Source organism: Sceloporus occidentalis, unplaced genomic scaffold (genome assembly GCF_023333645.1).
Source record: "Sceloporus occidentalis isolate IW3139 unplaced genomic scaffold, rSceOcc1.0.p SCAF_2, whole genome shotgun sequence".
In the NCBI taxonomy this organism is placed as follows: domain Eukaryota; kingdom Metazoa; phylum Chordata; class Lepidosauria; order Squamata; family Phrynosomatidae; genus Sceloporus; species Sceloporus occidentalis.
The window spans coordinates 248140496-248162474 of NW_028316982.1; the positions used below are offsets into that span (position 1 = coordinate 248140496).

The following is a 21979-nucleotide window of genomic DNA, read 5'->3' on the forward strand; positions in this document are numbered from 1 at the left end:
CATTATTGTTCCATCAGATCAAAAAGATACACATTTTGAAGTTATAGTAGAATCCTTCCATATCTGTGGGAAGAAAAAAAAACTGTTTTCTCTGAAGATGCCAGCCACAAATGCTGGCAAAACATCAGGAATAAACTCTTCTAGAACATGGCCACATAGCCCAAAAAATCCACAAAAAACTATGGATGCTGGCCATGAAAGCCTTCGACTTTACATTAAAAAATGTTATGACCAGACATCTTATCTGGCATGTTAGCTTTTTCATAACTTCATTATCCTTGATGTTCTGGCCCTATGGTTATAGTAATACACAGCTTTCTACTGACAAGCTTTGATAAAGCAAAGGGAGATGTTTATTTTAAAAGATTTCTACCCAAAATGCCAATCAAATGTTGATCATTAGACCTGCATAATTACCTATTGAAATAACACAGGAAACACAGTTAAGATGGCTCACCACTTGTTTCTTCAAGAAAGGGCAGCTAAGAGAGATGTTTGGATAGTCATTTTGCAGATTGCTAATTTGGTTGTTCCCTGCCCTCAGGTTTACAATCTAAAAAGACATGTCACAAAAGGAGAAGAGAATGGATGTGGGGAAGGGGATCAAGTCCAACAGATACTGTTGGTTCTTCTCTCCTTCTAGGGAGAAGGTTTAAGATCAAAGTCATTCCCTATCCCACTGGTCATCATACAACCACTGTCCTTACAAGGTCTGTAATGAAACTGGAGCAAAAATGTTGACAAGGAGAGCTTCATAACACCCTGTAATGAAATGGGTTTCTTTTCACCCAAGACAGAGAGAATATGGTTATTGGGGTTTTTGGTGGATAGCTAAAACAGATGCTCTTAGAACAGGGTTGGGCAATTTGTGGCATTGTTGGATGGCTTTCCCACTTTTCTTTATTCATTGGCTGTGCTGTCTAGGGCTGATGGGAGTTGCAAAATGTTGATACCTAGAGAGGTTGATTTCCCCTTCTTAGAGGATGTCACGACAGTAAAGAGAAGGATGTTGATATCTCTCCTCATCTCCCTAATTTTCTTGCTACTTCTGTGTGTGCATTCCTTAGCAAAATCACCACCTTTCCTAAAAATATTCTACTCAACAGAACTTGGGGCAAATATATTCAGTTAAAGACATTCTGGAATCATAATTTTCATTTGCCAGTTACAGTGAGCCCCCTATCTCCATGGATTCTGTATCCACAGATTCAGCCATCCACACTTGAAAATATCCACCCCTCCCACAAAAAAGTCCAAAAAACTAACCTTGATTTTACCATTTTATAGAAGGGACACCATTAACCATCCATCAAGAAGCCAAGCCCTTCCTCCAGTCCATCTGCCTTGGTCCAGGCCTCGGAGGTGGAGAAGATCTGCTGGACCTGATCCTATTCCCCACCACCACTCCCTTCTCCTTTTGTGTCGTGTCTTTTAGATTGTAAGCCTGAGGGCAGGGAACCATTTGACTAAAAAAATTATGTACAGCGCTGTGTAAATTTACAGCGCTTTATAAATAAAGGTTAATAATAATAATAATAATTTTACTACATCATTGTATATTATGGGATTTGAACATACTAAAGATTTTTGGTATCCATGGGGACCCTGAACCAAACTCCAGTGGATATCAAGGGTCTACAGTATTCTACTAATTTCATAGAATATATGGCTCTGGGACTTCGGTGTTACATTTTAGCTGTGTAATATGTAGCAGAACATATACCACTGAGTTTCAATAAATATGTTACAGTCCTTTTCCACCATTACCTTGTGACCAGTGGGTTGGATTATAGTGTGATGTAGTGGGGGAAAGGCTTTAAGCTGTTAATTTTTTGTTTTTTGTTTTCTAGGAATGTACACCAGAGGATCTAGAACTGAAAAAGAAGATTTTTGGCCAGTTAGATCTTATCGTCAGTAATGATGTGGTTCTAAGCAGTTCAACCTCCTGTCTTTTGCCTTCAAAATTGTTCACGGGATTGAAGCATGTCAAGCAGTGTATAGTTGCACATCCTGTAAGTATACTAAATACCTTAGGAATCTATTGAATTCCACCTTGCATTAGGTTGACAAAGTGGAGGGACTGCTTATATGTCTTAAATCAGATTCTTATACTTCCCTATGTAAGGTTTTCAAGTAGGTGCCATTTTGATGCAGAGGTTCTTAGAAAAAGTGAGACAATAAACTGTGAAATAAGCAATAAAATTAATTGATAATAAAATAAATTGCATAGGCCTTAGTAGCTCCAAGTGCCTCTTATCTACTTAGATTAATATACCACATACATCTGTTATCTTGTCAAGAGAAAGTACTGCTGTAATTATGTATGCTGTATTAACTACTTAAAAAAGACAGTTATATTTTTAATAGTATGATAGATGATACTTTATCATCTATACTGGCTTAAGTTTGTTTCTCGGCTTCATTCAAAGTGCTGGTATGAAGATTTAAAGCCCTAAATGGCTTGGGCTTCGATTATATGAAGGATAGTCTCCTCCTTTGTAGGCTTACCCAGAATTTATCACAATCTTCTGAATCTTCTCCAGGTGCCCCTATCAAATGAGGTGTTTTGGGTGTCTATGAGAACACATTTTCAGTGGTGACAGCCTGGTTGGGCTCTTCCCAGTGTGGCTTGCCTGACATCCATGTTGCAACCCACTTAGTGCAGTTCAAGGACTTTTAATTTTGCATCTTTAGTGATGTTTATAATTTTTCCTTTTTTTGCAACATTCCTGGAGTTTTAAAGGTTCTGAGACTTTGTGGCTGCTCTATTTATTTATTTTATTATTATTTATGGCATTTATGCCCTGCCCTTCAGCCCTAAAGGCTATCAGAGTGGCTTACAATTATTATTTTTAATTAGACAGTTCCCTGCCCTCAGGCTTACAATCTAAAAGACACGACACAAAAGGAGAAGGGAATGGTGGTGGGAAAGGGTTTTGCTCTGAGTTTTATTACTTTTGGCATAATGCTGTGTGCCTCCAAGTTATTTCCAATTTATGTCAACCCTAAGGTGACCTTATTACATTTTTTTTTTTTGCAAGAATCTGTCAGAGGTGGTTTTGCCATTGCCTTTCTCTGAGGCTGAGAGAATGAGACCTGCCTAAGGTCCCTGACTGGGTTTCCATGGCTGAGTGGAAATTCAAATCCTGGTCTCCAGAGTCCTAATCCAACACCCAAACCATACCATTTGCTAGTAGTTATAAATAAACAATAATTGTAGACGAGTTTATTTCAATTTTATAGTACTAATTTTATGCTAAATTTAAGCTAAATTTATTAACTTTAATAATCTCTCCATAATGTGTGTTTGTATTCTCACTCTCTGATTTATGTCTAGGTAAATCCACCATATTATGTGCCTTTGGTTGAATTGGTTCCCCACCCAGAAACAGATCCTTGCATATTGGAGAAGACCTATGCTCTCATGAAGAAGATTGGACAATCACCAGTTAAACTAATAAAAGAGGTTGATGGGTTTGTCCTGAACCGACTCCAGTATGCAGTTATTAGTGAAGCATGGAGACTTGTTGGAGTATGTATTATTTTATTCCTCAGTTGATCTGCATATGCTTCCACATCTGTGGTTTGTTAAATGCATTTGTAACTAGTTTATGCACTGTACCCAAAGTTTACTGATCAGTGGTTCTCCTTCATCCTGGGGAGAAATGGCTAGTTGGGTGCCACAGGCTTCTGTCCAGTGTGTTTTAACATCTTTATTAATCTCTTGGATGATGGAATAGAGGGACTGATGATCAAATGTGCAGATAACACCAAATTAGGAGGGGTAGTTAATACCTTAGAGAACAGGATCAGGATTCAATCTTACCTTGATAGATGGGAGAGCTGGGCCAAAACAAGCAAATGAACGTCAACAGGGATGAATGTAAGGCATTATGTCCAGGCAAGAAAAGTGAAATTGAGGATGGGTGACACTTAGCTTGAAAGCAGCCCATGTGGAAAGAATCTTGGGGTTTTTAAGTAAACCACAAACTGAACATGAGTCAATAGCATGCTACAGTGGCCAAAAAGCCAGCACAATTCGAGGCTGCATCAATAGGAGTATAGTGTCCAGATGCTGAAGGAAGGAACAGTATCACTTTATTTTGCTTGGTCAGACTTCGTCTGGGTTACTGTGTCCAGTTCTAGGCACCACAGTTCAAGGAAGATTTAACAAGCTGGAACATGTTCAGAGGAGGGTGACCAAGATGGTAAAAGATCTGGAAACCAACCCTATGAGGAATGAGATAGGGACCTGGGTATGTTTAGCTTGGAGAAAAGAAGATTGAGAGGTGATACTATCGCAGAACCATAGAGTTGGAAGAGACTGCAAGGGCCATCCAGTCCAACCCCCTGCCATGCTGGAAGACACAAGCAAAGCACTCCTAACAGATGGCCATCCAGCCTCTGTTTAAAGACCCCCAAAGAAGGAGACTCCAGCACTCTCCGAGGGAGTGTGTTCTACTGTCAAACAGCTCTTACTGCCAGGAAGTTCTTCCTAATGTTGAGGTAGAATATATTTTCCTGTAGTTTGAATCCATTGCTCTGGGTCCTATTCTCTGGAGCTACAGCAAACAAACTTGCTCCATCCTTAATATGACACCCTTTCAAATACCTAAACAGGACTATCATAGCACCTCTTAGCAGTCTCTTCTCCAGGCTAAACATACCAAGTTCCCTAAGTCTCTCCTCATAAGGAATGGTTTCCAGACCCTTCACCATTTTTGTTGCCCTCCTTTGGACACGCTGGACACATATTTAACAGCAGAAGGGATGTCATACAGGAGATGAAGTGAGCTTATTTTTTGTAGCTCCAAAGTCTAGGACACAAACCAGTGGACTGAAATCATAATTATTATATTATTTTTACTATATAAGAAAACAGATTCCAACTTCAGTGTAAGAACTGTTCAGCAGTGGAAGAGACTGCCATGGATGGTGGTAGACTCCTTTTTTGGAGGCCTTTAAACAGATGCTGGACAGCCATCCACAGAATTCCTTAATTCCTTAATAATGTATTCCTTCATGACTGAAGTCTAGGCTTGATGGCCCTTGACCTTTCCAACTACATGATTTTATGACAGCATATTATTCAGACTGCAATCTTACAAATGTCTCCCCAGTCAAGTAAACTCTAAAGAGTTTAGTGCAACTTGGGAAGGGTGAACACAGTATGTTGTTGTACTGAAACTTCCATAATCCTACAACATTTTCATTGCTGCCTAGAGCTTATGGAAGTTGCAGTCCAACAACATTTGGAGGCCACAAGTTGTCCACTCAAAAACTAAGGGTTGTTGAATTCAGTAGTGCGCCAGAGTAGAGATGTGTAAGTTTGCACTGTTATGTTTATTTACTTATACTGTCTAAAGGATTCTCATGCAATGTTATTAAATTAACACATAGTGGTATGTATGTTTATCAGCAGAGGTGGCTTATGTACTGGTGAGCTCAACCCAACCAGGCACCCTTGAAAAGTAATAGAGTACAGTTCTTGTCTTCCCCAGTTATCTGGAGAGTATCAGGTTAGGGGGAGGCTACACTAGTAAATACTGAAAAAGGGAAACAAATTTGTACTGTACGTAACATGAGGAACACTTGAAAACAATGCTTTTTTCATTCTAGCCAGAACAAGGTGAAAAGGTCAAAAAAGAGAAATATTGGTTTTCATGTTGTTTTTCTTCATTTCCTGTCGCATTCAGATGCTGTGGGCATACTTTTAACATTTGTACTGAATGAAACAATTATGAAAATAATCCTTTAAGCAGAAGTAACTTTACCTCTATGGAATCCCATCTCTCAAGCTTTGATAATTATTTGATACAAAGGAATAAAGACATATTTTCTTGACCTCCTGCTCTCTTGGGTTTCTAGTTCATTATCACTTGTTGTGTAATACAGCATTTCCCACAATTACATACACTCTGGCTGTTTAATGGTTTTTAAAAATCCCAACACATTTTGACTTCAGTGGGAAAGGCTTTCTTCAGTGGCTAGAAACAAACATTATTACACATATATAAGTGTTAAAAAAACAGGACAACACTCAATTAACTGTAGCCCATAACAACACAGAAGTGCATTATTTTTATATAGAAACACATTATTTAAGAACTGAATAAACAGTTAACCATCTCAGAGCATGTGCAGCTTGTCTTCTCACTGCTTTATGCCTCTTCGCAGCCTGTCCAGTGAAAGAAATCAGGAGCAGCAGGGCAGCTCTATCCTGCCAGCCAAGTCCCAGCAAAACTCACAAAGCAGGGTCTCATGTTTAAAAGCTTCTTTTTGCTGAATTCCTGTCTCTAGTCGCAGCTTCTGCCAACTTAGCAGTTCAAAAACATACAAATGCAAGTAGATAAATGGGTACCACTTCGGTGAGAAGTTAAAAGCTGGCCACATGACTACCAGAGCAGTCCTTGGACAATGCTGGCTCTTTGGCTTAATAATGGGGATGAGGACTGCCCCTATAGTCAGTTATGACTAGACATTCTCAAGAGTCATAGAGTGGCTATGACAATACAACACAACCAGGTAAATGTATTATTATTTCCCGATTCAGTTGGTACTGCAGGATTAGAGCTTCTCCATCAGATGTTATGAATCAGCTGAATTGGGGGGGGGGGGGGGCGCTACTCATTTAACTAATTTATGATATCTGTAGCCATTTATGTTCTGCAGCAGCTGGCAGTCTGGGAGAAAAGCAGCTGCCTCAGGTTTCAAATCCTGTCTCCCAGCCATTCTTCTGATCCTCTTGGCTGTTCCCTTCTCCTGGAGGGCATAATAACCAATCATTCCCTAAACAAGCCTTCAGGTATGGTTGAGACCTTATCCCAGTGTCTATACTTAAAAAACGTTCAGGTCCTTCCAGTCCATCAGCTTCTGCATGTTAAACAGAGAGGGTGCCATAATTTCCTTTATTTCAGGTAGTAAGCTATCTTGAGTACATCAGAGTAGCTGCTCAAAAATGCACTGTGGAATGGCTAAAATATGAATTTGAATTTCAAGTTTTAACAGAATGGAAGAAACACCTTTTTAAATATGTTCTTAGGAAGAACCTTACATAAATGAGCAGTGAACTGTTAAACAGACAGAATGGTGCACTTGTCTTGACCTGTTTTTAGGGTGTGCTGGTTTGCTTAGCAATCTACCCCGTGGATGTAACTGAGCTTTGAACAGCACTTTGTGACATGCCACTTGGAAGATATGGGAGTTGCCTAGTAGAGAACTAAAAAAATCTGGGCATGTTGAGACCCTGCAAGTTGCCTACATGACGCAACCAGTTTCTAGTACAGTGTGTGGCAGCTACACTGTCTGCATATAATTGTCTGGCTCCAGCTGTATGAAACTCCATATTTTAGCTGTGTATGTGCATGCGCGCGTGCACGCACACACACACACACCCCTGCTGTAAGAAGTTCACTTTTAAAACTCTGGACAAAACAGTTTTAAAGCTAAGTATTTGTAATATAGTTACAGTCATAACCGTTTCTGTAAAAGAAGAGCAAAATTACTAAAATTCTCCGTTTAGAATTCCATTCTGAATAGAATTGTTTTAAAGGGCTTTAGCAAAGATAAATGTCTTTGTAATGTCACTTGCTCAGTAAATCACTTTCCTCTGTTGTTTTACTTTCCTGAATGTCATGTAGCAACCTCTTTGGGCAGAGGATCCAAGGCGTACAGAATACTCTTGTACTATATTGTAGAGTGTGTAGAACTATGATGATAGAAAATACAGCATACAAATATGGTAATTAATAATGAAGTAATGTTAATAATAATTGACAAGAAAATGACAACCGTCTATCCAAATGATCTCTATCACCAAATGATCACTCTAATGGTTGATAATAATAAGGGCCTCAGCAACAGCTTTGCTTTAAAAGATCCAATAGTGTATTTTGATATTCAGTGGTAGCAGAATTGGTAATTTCTTCATGCAACACTGTATGGCACCAAAACAAAAAGCGAGACAAACAAACAAAAAACAAACCACCTGCTCCAGAGATTTTCTCCACCCTCCAGACATGGGGGAAGCACCTGCAGGAATGGGAGAATACTGGTTTTGGCACAAACAGTGAGATCCAGCTGCACCACTGGATTTCTCCTGACCTTTTTTTTTTTTTTTTTTTTTTTTTTTACATTTTATAGTGTTCTTCACCTGTTCCTGGAAGGTATATGAGGAAAATAAGAAAACAAGGTTTATATAAAATAGGATTTCAATATTTATTATTCATATTCTTGACATTCAGGAGGGACTAATATCTGCTACTGATCTGGACCTTGTGATGACTGATGGCTTGGGAATGCGATATGCCTGTATAGGACCTCTGGAAACAATGCATCTAAATGCAGAAGGTAAGTAACCTTTGCTAGTAAGATTTAAATGTGGAAAATTCTGTGGGTCATGATGTGATGTCATCATGAATACTGTTTTAATAGTGCATGTAATGATAAAGTTGGAGAATACTTGGAATTCCTGTTCTTTTCACTGTAATTTTTAATATAAGTATGCCTCTGTGAATTCATAAGAGCTGTTCCAAATGTCACTACAGTGAATTATGAGGGTAGCAGGCAACAGGAAATACTTCATTAAAGTACACAGTGCACCAGATTTAGGTATATCATTATTGTTTGGGCAATTTATTTATTTATTTTATTTTATTTTATTTTATTTTATTTTATTTTATTTTATTTTATTTTATTTTATTTATACTCTGCCCTTCAGCTCTAAAGGCTCTCAGAGCAGCTAACAATTATTATTATTTTTAATTACACAGTTCCCTGCCCTCAAGCTTACAATCTAAAAAGACACGACGCAAGAGGAGAAGGGAATGGTGGTGGGGAAGGGGATCAGGTCCAGCAGTTCTTCTCTCCATCTGAGGCCTGGACCAAGGCAGATGGACTGGAGGGAGGGCTTGGCTTTTTCATCTAGGCCAAGCCCAATGGAACTGGGCCTACATCTTGTAGCATGATTGCTAAAGATCATTGTTGTGTGCTTTGGGGTGGACTAGCACTCCAGTTGAGAGTGCCAACATCATGGGGAAGCACCCAAAACTAAGTCAAATTAATTTTAGTTTTCCAATCATGTACTGTGGCCTACTAGGAGCTCTCCCTCCTTGAACCCCACATATTTCTGCATTTATGAGTGGAGTGCAGAAAGAGATTTAGAGAGACTGAGACTGGTAGGTTTTGTAGGTCACAAATTATCCAAACCTCTCTTTTTTTGGTATGTTTCATATCTTCCCGTGCCAGCTGTAGATCCAGGAGCACAAATAAGGTTTTCTAAATTGTCTTGACTATGGAAAGTTAAATCCTTTGGGCCTCTACAGCTTGTTGAACCCAGCTCTTTTAGTCTTTCGTTAAGCTGCTATTGATCATGCAGAATTGTGGCATTTTGGATTATTTTGGAAAGAGCTAAATTAGTGATTTTGTTAAGCAGCAATTTAAGAAATTAAGATTTTTGAAGGTTTAAAAGTTAAGATTTTCACACATTGTTTAGCCATGGTGGGTTTGGGCATGTGTAGGGAAGAAGATGTATGTTTGGCCCTATTTCTGCTCACATCTGTTGTAAACATTTACCTGTAAACATTTACCGTTGTACTAACTAAAATTTACTTTTGAATATTTGGGTACAGTATTGTGTTGTTGTGTGCCTTCAAGTCATTTCTGACTTATGGTGAACTTAAGACAAACCTATTGTGAGGTTTTCGTGGCCTGCCTGGAGTCAGTAATGGGCTGGATGAGGGAAAACCGACTCAAGCTGAATCCAGAGAAAACGGAGGTACTCGTGATAGGTCCCCCTGGTCCAGGAATGGCGGTGGTTCCACCTGTCCTGAACAGGGTCACGCTCCCTGTGAAGGACTCCGTGCGCAGTCTGGGGGTGCTTCTTGACTCGTCCCTTCGCCTGACTGCTCAGGTGAATGCGACGGTCAAGAGCACCTGTCATCAGCTTCGGCTTATTCGCCAGCTGCGCCCATACCTGGCCCAGAGGGACCTTGAAACTGTGGTACACGCCCTGGTAACCTCGGGACTGGATTTCTGCAATGTACTTTACATGGGGCAACCCTTATACCAAACCCGGAAGCTTCAAATGGTGCAGAACATGGCAGCCAGGCTGGTCACTGGTACGTCCAGGGCCAGCCATATAACACCGGTATTAAAAGATCTCCATTGGCTGCCCATTCGCTTCCGGGCGCAATATAAGGTGTTGGTAATGACCTATAAAGCCCTAAATGGCTTGGGCCCAGGATACCTGAAGGACCGCCTCTCCCCATACATTCCGCCCCGCACCCTCAGAACATCTGGGCAGCAATTACTTAGGGTTCCCGGGGCGAGATTGGCCTCCACCACCAGGAGGACATTTTCCATCGCCGCCCCGGCCCTTTGGAACATGCTGCCCATAGAGCTCCGCTCAGCTACCTCCCTGGCCCAATTCAGACGGGACCTAAAGACCTTTCTGTTCCGGACCGCATTCCCTGAATAAGGTCCTATAAGCCTCCTCCGCCGCACTGGCAATGGGATTGGCTAACCCTGGGGCCTTTTGTTTTTATGTTTGTGTAATTGTGTTATGGTTTTATTGTTATTTACATTGTATTGTATTTTAAATTGCTGTAAACCGCCCTGATCTGAAGGAAGGACGGTATACAAATAAAAACTTTATTATTTTATTTTATTTAAAATTTCTTCAGAGGAAATTTGCATTACTTTCCTCCGGGGCTTAGAAAATATGATTTACCCAAAGTCATCGAGTGGGTTTCATTGGCCAAGCAGGGATTTGAACCCTGGGCTCCCAGGATCCTAGTCCAACACTCAAACCATTTTACCACACTAGCTCTTGGATTGTACTATAGGTTTGTACTGTAAGAATATTTGCTTTGCCACCACAACCTGTTGGAGACGGGAGGAGAACTGAATGCATGGCACTGTGCCAGTAGCCTTGTGATTAGAGAATAAATGCCAACAGCAAGTCAGTGAGAATGCAGAGAAAAAGAGAAACATGAGTACTGAATGCTGACAGACAGAAAGGAAACCCTCCACATTTAAAACAAGGGAAGTACTATAAAGATACCTAATTGACTTAATATGATAATGGTGGATGTTGATTTGGGAACCAATGAGTTCTTATCCCTGTGCTGGCTATCTTAAAATTTTGGCATAACAGCACAAAAAAAAAAAAAAAAAAAAAATACTATCAGAAATCCTTTGAGTGCAAAACGCTGCCAGCAATATAGTGCTGCTAGAGCCATTGTCTCATTTACCTATCATAGTGTTATGTTAATATAAAGTACTTTCTGTGTTATGTGCTTAATCTTTTGAGATTCCACATTATGTGGGAAGATTATATGCTTGTTTTCAACTTCTCTGAATTACTTTAAGCCAATTAAAATACTCTGCAATAGAAGCGGAAAAGTAGACTGGATATTTATAGATTCACCAGGCAGATTTTCAGGCTGCTTGCCTAGAATAAACTTAATGTATTTCAGAACATGTTATGCCAGCAGGATCCTTTCTAATTAGCAGTTTCAAATTTGAATCACAATTCATATTGTAAATTGGGTAAATGTCAATAAAAATAGACAATATAATAATTAATTTTTACTGTTAACAATTTTTTTACTGAGGAAACATTTTGGACAATTTGAGGCATTTTTTGTATTTAAAGTAGTTTTTGAAAAAATAAAAGGTAAATAAAAAAGTAATATGCTGGCAGTATGTTAGCACACTCATACAACAAGTGTAATTCACAAGTTAAAAATCAATGAAAATATAATGGATTGCTTCTAGAACATAATGTCTTGAGGTTTAATTCAAACATAGTTTTAAATAAGGTCTTAGTAACATGTTTAATCAGAAAGATTTGGGGTTCTTGTTGTTGCATCTTGTTGCATCGTATAGCAGTACAGAGCAGGATTCCATGATGGACCTCTACTAGTGGGACAGTGGAATCCAGTGGAGCTGGCACAGAGGTAACTACTCTCCCAACTTTGGCTCCCTGTCTGTCCCCCAAAACCAGGGTGGGAATCCTAACAGAGCCAGATTTTTTAGATAGTACAGAGGGCTGTATGGGAGAAAGAAAGAGAGTAGAACATTTTACAAGTGGCAACTGCCAGAAAAACACTGCATCTATGCCATTCTGTTTTCACTGTTCCTATAAATGATTAATCAATTAATTCAATGAAATACACATTACATTTGCTGCTGAGGAAATGTGTATATGATTCCAGCTTTACTTTAGATCTAGCTACATTGCTTTAGGAACAATTTACTGTGCACAAATCAATAAGCCCATTTTTCAAACCTCTGCAGATTTGACACATTCTGTAAGGTTGTTCTCTAGTCTACATAGGGTAACACTGGGAATAGTTAATGTGCTTCCTCTGTTCCTTTTTCATAGCCTATATAACATCCTGCCACATGATATGTTCTACTTTCAAACAATTATATTTTTTTGAAGGCAGTGTAGTAATTTATTAAAGCATTAACTTTTTGATGATTATATCAGGAAGACGGTGTGTAAACCCAAGGATCGATCCCAGTCTTAACAGATTGTGTTTCAGGAAGACCCACTCAGAAAGGCCATATGTTGAATTTCCTCAGGCCCAAACAATTGGATGCTCTACAGCCGCTCCTAAATGGATGCCTTCCAGATGTGTGAGACTAGTGTTTCCACTCTACCCCCAGTACTTAGGAGTGGTGTGACTTGTAGTTCAACATATCTGGAAGGAGCCAGGTTGGAGAAGGTTGGTCCATTTTCTGTTGTTTACTTCATTCTGTAGTGTGCAACATATTAAGGAATTGTGATACCACGGAAGAATAACTGAATTGAGAATATGAATAAGTACCTAAGAGCCATAAACGTGAGAACTGAAAGGGAAGGATTTTCTCCAGGACAGACATTTGTTCTATGGAATTATTGGATTAAAAAAAGGAATGAAAATTGAGAGATCATACCATCCAATGAACTTTTCTTTTTAAAGACAAATGTTATATTCTTTTTGCTTAAGTCACCAAAATACCATAACAGACAAGTTGGAAAGGAGTTGAAAATTACTTTTAATGCTGAACATCCATTCCACCTTTGTCAGTTATTGCTAATTTATCTGTCATGTGTTAATAGAGCATTTTCCTGTTTTTTGTATGCTTTTCAATTTTTTCTCTCATACCTATTACTAACATTTCATTCAGATTGCTATCATGTGTTCCAAATGGGAGCAAACATCACCCATTGGTTCCTTAGTCTTTACTGTGGGATTTATTTAAAATATATTTTAAACACTCAATATTGATTGTATTACTGTTGTTCAAGAGGATTTAGTATGTGTTTATGTAGTTTATATTTATTTGGTTCATGTAGAGTATTTCTGTGACACTTGTTAGGAGCAAACTTTCTAAAGCAGAAAGTTGTTATGTCCCAGTTGTTTGACAGTTTAGGATATATCTGCTGCCTTTCTAGACCAATACACCTTGAGACTAGGTGTTTGAAAAACTTAACTTGCCTTACTCTGGGGTTCCCAGGGAAAGAGTTTGGAACACTCTCAGTACAGAAAAACATGTTAGAACAAGTATTAGATTTTAGATATCTATATGGTGTCTTCTAAGTTTTGAAATTTGATGAATTTTGTGTTTCTTCGTATATGAATGAATTTCTGTTTGGAAAACACTAACAAGAAATATCCAATTCTATTTCAGGAATGCTGAACTATTGCGACAGATACCGTGAAGGCATGATACGTGTCTTGAAAAGCTTTGGGCCAATACCAGATTTTTCAGGGGAAATAGAACAAAAGATCAATCAGGTATGTATGCACATAGGCATCCAATAACATCAGGCATCCAATAACATCAGACAAAATAGAGACAACATATCACCTGCTTTTAAAATTCTGTTCATATGCAGCCTTATCTGTTTTTGGTATGAGAGTTTTTACAGTATTTATTTGAGCAATAAATTCTAATTTAAATGAAAGGGTACTGAGATTAATGCAGCATATAGAATGTATTAAATATACCAATATTTACCTGTCATGGGGTCATATACTAGTACAGTTGTCACATACACACACTAAGGGCAAGGCAATATGTTCCTTCCAGGTATTAAAATAACTTGATTTTCTAGTAGGGGGAATGTATCACTGTGCATGCACAAAGGGCATCATGCTTTGTTTGGGGTTCAGGCCATATGTATGTATATGTTCTAATTGAATTGGAATTCTGAACTTTGCTATATTTTGGTCACCTCAGTTACAGGCCTGTATCCCAATGACAGACCTGTATCATCTTAAAAGGTTTTTAAAGATTTATTACCAGAGTTACAACCAGCAGTTTTCTGAATCTCATTATACTCTGATTCCATCCCCAAAACTATATAAATTATATAAATATCTGTGTCTTAATACTGAATTCTTGGAATGTACAGTACAGTACATTTTTGTGGACTCCAGGGCAAAAAGGGATTGGTCCAAAATCTTCCCAGTGCACTCTTGTGAGTGTGGAGGGCATTTCCACTATGTTTGGAGGGGGCCTGGGGTAAAAAAAAGAATTATTTTTGCCTGAAATGTCCTCTACGGTGCACGTGATGCATTTCCACTACATTTTACACCACTTGAACCGATTTAGGCTCAGGAGAGACCTTTTTTAAAACAGGAAGTGAACATGAAATGATTTATGCTCACTCTAAAAAAACACCTCTTCTGCGCCTAAAATTACCCAGGTAATAATAATAATAATAATAATAATAATAATAAAATTTTATTTGTGTGTTCCCCGCCTCTCCCAATGGATCGAAGCGGGGTTACAGACTATTAAAATCGAAAATACATACAACAATCTTATAAAACAAACATGACCCAAAAACATGGTAAAAATGTCAATCTAGAGGGCTTTCGCAGGCATAATATTTGATTTTGGTTTGTGATAGGAGGTGCAGCCCTTCAAAGTCTCCTGGGGGTTAACACAGCCCCCTAGCCTTCCACAGTTGCACAACTTTACCATACCGAATATGTGCTTCTGAAGAAATGGATTGAAATGTACAAATGCTCCTGCTAAAATACATCAGTTAGTGGCAAAACAGACTGCAGCTTGAAGCCGCCCTTGAGAAAGCCAGATTGAGGCCATGACAGCCACCCAACCTGCCTTTTTGCTGGCCCAAAAAGAAGTGGCAAAATGCTGCTCCTTTTTGCAACAGCTAAAAGCTAGCTTTTCTTGCCCCGCTGCAGCTTTGAGGCACTCTGGTGGCATGCGGCATCTAAATGACATGCCGCTGGAGTGCCCAGAAGACAGCTGCCATGGAGGTAGCTGGGCAGCATGAAGCCGGCTTCCAGGCATCATGGGGCATACGTCGTGCATATGCCATGCCCCCAAGCCAGCTGGAAGCCAGCTTTTCACGTTTGTCTGTACCTGCCCTTAGTCTCAAAAGTGTTGCTGGAATCTTTTTTCCACCACAACCTTTTTTCTTTTCATGATGAAACAGACTAACAGTTATCTCTTTGGAAATGGATACATCATTGTAATTTTGTATATTTGGCCAAAATGCTTATATCCTATGAACTTGAACTTATTTATCAGTGATTATTTCAAAATGGCTCATTCTTTCCACTCCAGGAGAACTTCACCTTTCTGTTCCCTAGATGTTTAATCTTCTGATAACAGCCTATCTCATTGTTCTTATCTCACTGGCACCAATGTCTCTTTACTTTCAAGGTCCAATGTTGTCTCTATACATTACAAAAGCAATAATCACATTATTCTGTGATTTACTAACTACTCTCATAAAATGACGGCTAATCAGAGTCTGCTTTCTAAGTCTACAAGGAGATAAAAAAACAGGCCAATACTCTGGCTAAAAGAACAAGACTTTTAGCCAGCTAATACTCCATTTTGGGGTCATTCCCACTACAAAAAGTTCCAAATCCTGATTAGAGTTATATGCCCTTAGTTTCCACTGGAAATAGATTCTGATCCTAATTTGATCGATTCCAGTGGAAAAAAAGTGGAGCAAATCCAAAAACCCTGGGTTTTTTTGGTAGCAGTTATTTTGAGGAGTTGTTGTTGTTGTTTTGCAAAGAATCGGTTCTGACATGATTCCCAACAGTGGGAATGCCAGATCAGAAATGATTCTTTTTCTGAGTGGGGGACAAATGGCGGAGGGATGTGTACAATCCCTCCCCAGAGATGTCACACACACACCCAGTGCTATCTTTTTGGGCATTTTTTTAAAATTAAATTAAATTAATCACAAAATTGATAGATTGGCAATGCAACTACAGTGGACCCTTGTTATATGCTGGGGTTTGGTTCCAGGATCACCCGTGGATAACAAAATCCTTGGATGCTCAAGTCCCATTAAGTATAATGAAATAGCAAAATGATGTCCCTTATAAGAATTGGAAAATCAAGGTTTGATATTTGAAATTTATACTTTTTTGGAACATTTTCAAACTGTGGATGCTTGAATCTGTGTATAAAAAATCTGTGTATAAGAACTGTACTTGCAAGGGCTAAACCATTCAAGCGATTTTGCGATTAATTTTGTTTTAAAGAAAAATGTGTTCCCCAGCCTTGCTTCCCCTGACAGTCTTCCTGGCTGGACCCCAGGCTTCCCTTTGTCCTCCTCCTCTTCTCTGCTCCCCACCGACAATATCCCTGGCTGGACCCCAGGCTTCCCTTCATTGTCCTCCTCCTCCTCTTCTCCGCTTCCCCCGACAGTCTCCCAGGCCGGACCCCAAGCTTCTTGGGATGTGTCCTAGGAAAGGAGGATGTGCCTGGTCAACCTGGGAAAAGGTTGTGGACCCTTGTCTTCTTCCCCTGAAACTGAGAGGATGACTTGCCCAAGACCACCCAGTGGGTTTCCATGGCTCAGTGGAGAGTTGAACTCCTCCAACCATTCTTTGCTTTTTTGCTCTGTCCTCTTCCTCCTCCTCCACCCTTCCTTCCTCCCCACAGTCGGGCTGCTGTGATGTCATGATGATTGACATGATGAGCGGCCCAAATGGAGACTAGAATTGTGTCAAAAAAAAACCCGCCGTTTCACAGCAGGATTAAAAAGCTCCCTTTTATAGTGGGAACTGGGGGTCTTTCGGAAACGATTCCTGACACAGGGCGGAGCCGGATCGGGAGTTGGATGAAACAAACAGTAAGTGGGAATGGGCCCACTGTAGGTTATTAGGGAATGCTACTATTCCAGACCAATTTCAGGAATAGAAGAAAATTACCCGGGCCTATATCCCTCTATGAAATTTATGTCCAAAACACACTGCAGAAATAATTCAGTTTGAGACCTCTTAAACTGCCTTGGCTCAACACTAGGGAATTCTGGGAACTGCAGTTTTGTGAGACATTTAACCTTCCATCTCAGAGAGCTCTGGTGCCACAATAAATTACAATTCTCAAGATTCCCTAGCACTAAGCCAGGGGATTTAAAGCGATCCCAAACTGGATGATTTCTGCAGTGTGTTTCAACCTTACAAATTACTTTAAAAAATGAAAAATATCTCTTAGTTATAGTCCTGGACTCTCAGTTATAGTCCTGGTTGTATTCCATCTAACTTTTAAAAATCTCCTAGAATTTGGTGTAAATATATACAACTTTTTCTACTACATTCCACACACACACACACACTAGCTCTCATCCATGGCCAGTACAGTCGGCCCTCCTTATACGCGGATTTGCCATGCGCGGATTTCAGCATACGCACATGGCAAATCCAGGGAAATTGTCCCCAATGGAGGCGCGCGTGCGCATGTGCACTGCCATTGGAGACAAAAGTCCCTCTCCTCTCCTCCCCTCCTTTTTCCCTCCCTCCCACCCACCCACCCACCCACCCATCTATCTATCTATCTATCTATCTATCTATCTATCTATCTATCTATCTACCTACCTACCCACCCTCCCTCCCTCCCCCTTCCCCTCCCTGCTTACTTGCTCCGTTGCCATGCCACCTCCTCCTCCGCCACCACGGGAAATTCCGGGTGCTGCTCGTGGAGGCCAAAAGGCCTCCAGGCTGCACCCGGCTCTTTCGTGGTGGCGGCAGCAAGGAGGACGAGGCCTGGCTTTGTCCTCCTTTCTGCCGCCATGGCAAAAGAGCCGGCTTCAGCCTGGAGGCCTCCTGGCCTCCAGGCTGTCACCGTCCCTTTAAGAGTGGCGGAGGCGAGGAGGACCAGGCTTCCTCGCCTCCGCCACTCTTAAAGGGCCGGGTGCAGCCTGGAGGCCAGGAGGCCTCCAGGCAGCAGCCGGCTCTTTCGTGGTGGCGGCGGCGAGGAGGACGAACCCAGGCCTTGTCCTCCTCGCTGCCGCCACCGCGAAAGAGCCGGGTGCAGCCTGGAGGCCTTTTGGCCTCCACGAGCAGCACCCGGAATTTCCCGTGGTGGCGGAGGAGGAGGTGGCATGGCAACGGAGCAGGTAAGCAGGGAGGGGGAGGGAGGGAGGGTAGGTAGGCAGGTGGGAGGGAGGGATTGAAGGGAGGAGGGGGATTTTGTCCACAATGGTGGCGCGCGTGCACGCCCACCGCCATTGGGGACAATGGGACTTGAGCATACGCGGATTTTGGCAAACGTGGGGGGGTCCGGAACGGATCCCCCACATATACCAAGAGCCCACTGTACTAAGATATCCAGTTTCCATTTAATAGAGACAAGGTAGACCTTCTGTAAAGGATACTTTCATGTAAAGAAATCTTTAACAACAGCAACAAATCAATACATAATTGGATTACACAGTTAACTTTAGAAGTCCACAGAAGATGCAAGTGCCATTGGAAATGTTGTGTTGTTGACTAGCTGATGTCACAGGTGCTGTCCAGTGTAACACGTCTGTAATGCACAGAATCATATTTCACACAATAGTTGCAGTAACAACAAATATGTAAACTAGAAAAGAATGACATCTTTCCAATGATAACCTTTTAAAGGTTGAGTGTGGGGGGCAAATTCAGTGACTTCATAAATGCAGACATAAGGGGATGGAGAATCCCTGTATTTCACATCCCTTGAGCTACACCTGGTTGTATACAAAGGCCCTTTGCCATCTCCTCTTTTTGTCTTGCTTGCTTTAGCTGCAATAAATACTTGCATGTTCAAACATAAACGTTTTAAGCTTTTGAGTGAGCAAATTGAGTGTTCCTTAGGTTTCTTCATGTTTAACTTTTTACATAAGTGGCTGGGACCTGCACTGGAATATTAAAACATCAAGGGGAATGCAGGGAAGGGGGAAAAGAAAATGATTGATTAATGTCACAAAGCCCAGTCACTCCTTATAACAGGAAATTCAGTGGTGAAAGCCACTAGGATTGTAGCCAAATCCATGACCACAGATAAATGTTAGGGACATATTAGGATCCTTGGCAGAACCTGAAGTTTTGAAAAGAACAAAAAATATTTAAAATTTAACAAAACAGAACAACCCCTCCCCCCCAAAAAACCCCAAAGGCACAAAACCCCCCAATGATAACTAAACTTTCTAAGAAGCCACAAAATGCAAAATGACAATTGGAAGCATGAAATATATAGACGAGAGCAGAAGTTGAAATATGCTGCATAACAGGAAAGGCTGCATGAAATCCTGGAAAAAGGATGGAACTTTTAGGAAGGAGGATACATTGCAAGATTTATGTTGCAAGTGCCACTTGTAGTTTTTAATTTTGTAACTTACTGTTTTCTCTTCATTTCAGGCAATGTGCAAAGAAACACCAGCTGACCCAGAGCATTTAAATGCCAGGAGACGCTGGCGAGATGAGTATCTTGGACGCTTGGCCAAACTGAAAAAGGAAATAAAGTCTGATGGCATGAATCATCTTTAGGTCATACATAGGCCAGTCACCATCAGAGTGTTGTTCAAATGGGTACATCCCTTCCAGAGGCAAATGTTAAATCATGGAAGACATGATTGCAAATGGAAGAGGCCAGTTAATCTGCACGTCTATAGTCAATTTATTAAGGTTCAGTGTTTTGAAAATCTGAATATCATCAGAAACTAGTTATAATTGAAGGCTAAAACTTTGTGAGGCACTTGAATGCCCATACTGCATTTTTGAGACTGAAAGCCACGATGTCACGCCGTTTTACAAAAAGACAGATCTAATTTTGTTTAGAGATAACCAGCAGCTATATGAAGATTGGCACGAGATTTCTATTGAATTTTAAAACCAGATTTTTGATTTTCATAAAGTGTTCTCATTGCTAGCCACCATGATATAAGATTTTTAAAGCTTATGTGAAGAAACAGATTATCTGAAGAAATAGTTTTAACTTGGGCTGACTAGTAACTGTCTTTTTGGTAGTCAGGATGCTGCAGTCTAGGAGGCAACTCTCAGTGGTAATCTTTGTAGACCTCACACAGGGGAATGAATGATACTCTCTGGTGCTATTACAAAGCTGGGGAGTACAGTAAAAACACTTCAGTGGTCTTCTTGCTGTGTTACATTTATGCAACATGGGGAATTATTCTGAATTTTCCTTCATTTCTTAACCAATCTTCCAAAGGAGGTTTAAAGACTATAGACCATGTAGAAAGTTCAGCTCCACCTCTCTCCTGCATTTGAAGTATCTTTATCAAGGACATGAATTTCTCTTCTCAGATGCTCAAATTATGGAATTCCTTCTGCTGGAAGTCTGTAAATCAGTGGAGACAGTACTATTTATATGGACCTTCAGCTTGAATTCATTATCTGATATAAGTGGCAGTGCATTTCATGCTGCCCTCTTTATTATGACTTTTTAAAAATAAAAAAAATAACACAATTGTTTTTATTAATGATTGCATAGTGCTTTGGAACTTTTCACCCGCAAAGGAACATACACCTTTTAAAAATCAATAAATAACAGAAGGACTCCTGTGTTGCAGTGTTGCAGTCACAAGCATGCAGTGTAACTGCTTTGTTGATAGGCACTAAAGATACTAATTAATTGCTTCCATTATAACAGTAAAATCTATATGGAATTTAAAAGCAAATTAGCAAAAATAATTGAAGAAGAATGTTTGTTTCTTGTTTTAAATTGCATCAGGGTGGACTTACAGTAGTTTTTAAAAAAATAATTGCCATAACATTAAGTTTTGCTTAATATAGCTGCCACATATTAAAAATTAATTTGTTCCAATTTCTGTATTTGCTTGTGTTCTGAAATTATAAACATTCTCTTATTTTGCTAAATACCTGCATGTCTGCTTTGCTTGTCAATAAACATATGCAGTGCAATAAAATATCCAGAATGTTTTAGTATTATTTTGATGCCACCCATTGAATCCATAGGATTTATGTATATGTTGACTCACAAGATAACGATTGAATGAAGCTATTCTAGTGGAGACTAACCAACAGGATCCTAGCCATGGTTTTGATAAGCAAGATTTTTGATGCTTAGTATGCAGTTAATATCTCAGTCACATTGGACCCCTTTAGAAAACCTAGTTCCTTACTCATTTCATTGTGTAGCTATTATAAAAAGAAAAAGGTGATAATCTAATACAACAATGGATGCAAGCTGCAGTAAAAGATTCACCTCAACTTTAGGAGGAGCGTCTTGACAGTAAGGGCTGTTTGACAGTGGAACACATTCCCTCGGTCAGTGGTGGAGTCTCCCTCCTTGGAAGTCTTTAAACAGAGGCTGGATGGCCATCTGTTAGCTGTTCTTTGATGGTGAGTTCCTGCATGGCAGAAGGGATTGGACTGGATGGCCCTTGTGGTCTCTTCCAACTCTGATTCTAACTGAAAAGTACTGCACGGGCCATCTAGTGCAACCCACTGATTTGCAGGAATATACAACTAAAGCACTGAAAGATGGTTGTGGAATGCCTATTTACAAACCTCCAAAGAAAGGGAATCCATCACCATTTGAGGCAGTCTATCCCATTCTTGAACAGCTCATACTGTGAAGAGCATTTTTAAAAAATGTTTATGTAAAATTTCTTGTAAACTTATGTTCTAGTCTCTGGAGCAGCAGAAAACAAGCTCAATCCATGTTTTATATGACATTAGAGTCCATGAGGCAGTGT

General features: G+C 40.0%; 1 protein-coding gene across 1 annotated transcript in view; it reads left to right on the plus strand.

Annotated features, from left to right (window-relative positions):
• LOC149319951 (lambda-crystallin-like) overlaps positions 1–21187 on the plus strand; it is a 42694-nt gene extending 21507 nt beyond the window's left edge. The window contains exons 4-8 of the mRNA XM_089512645.1: positions 1851–2012; positions 3338–3532; positions 8244–8349; positions 13684–13790; positions 19659–21187. Coding sequence (XP_089368771.1) covers positions 1851–2012; positions 3338–3532; positions 8244–8349; positions 13684–13790; positions 19659–19787 — 699 coding nt within the window. The 3' untranslated portion in view covers positions 19788–21187. The remainder of the gene's footprint in view (positions 1–1850; positions 2013–3337; positions 3533–8243; positions 8350–13683; positions 13791–19658) is intronic.
• Positions 21188–21979: the final 792 nt, after the last annotated feature.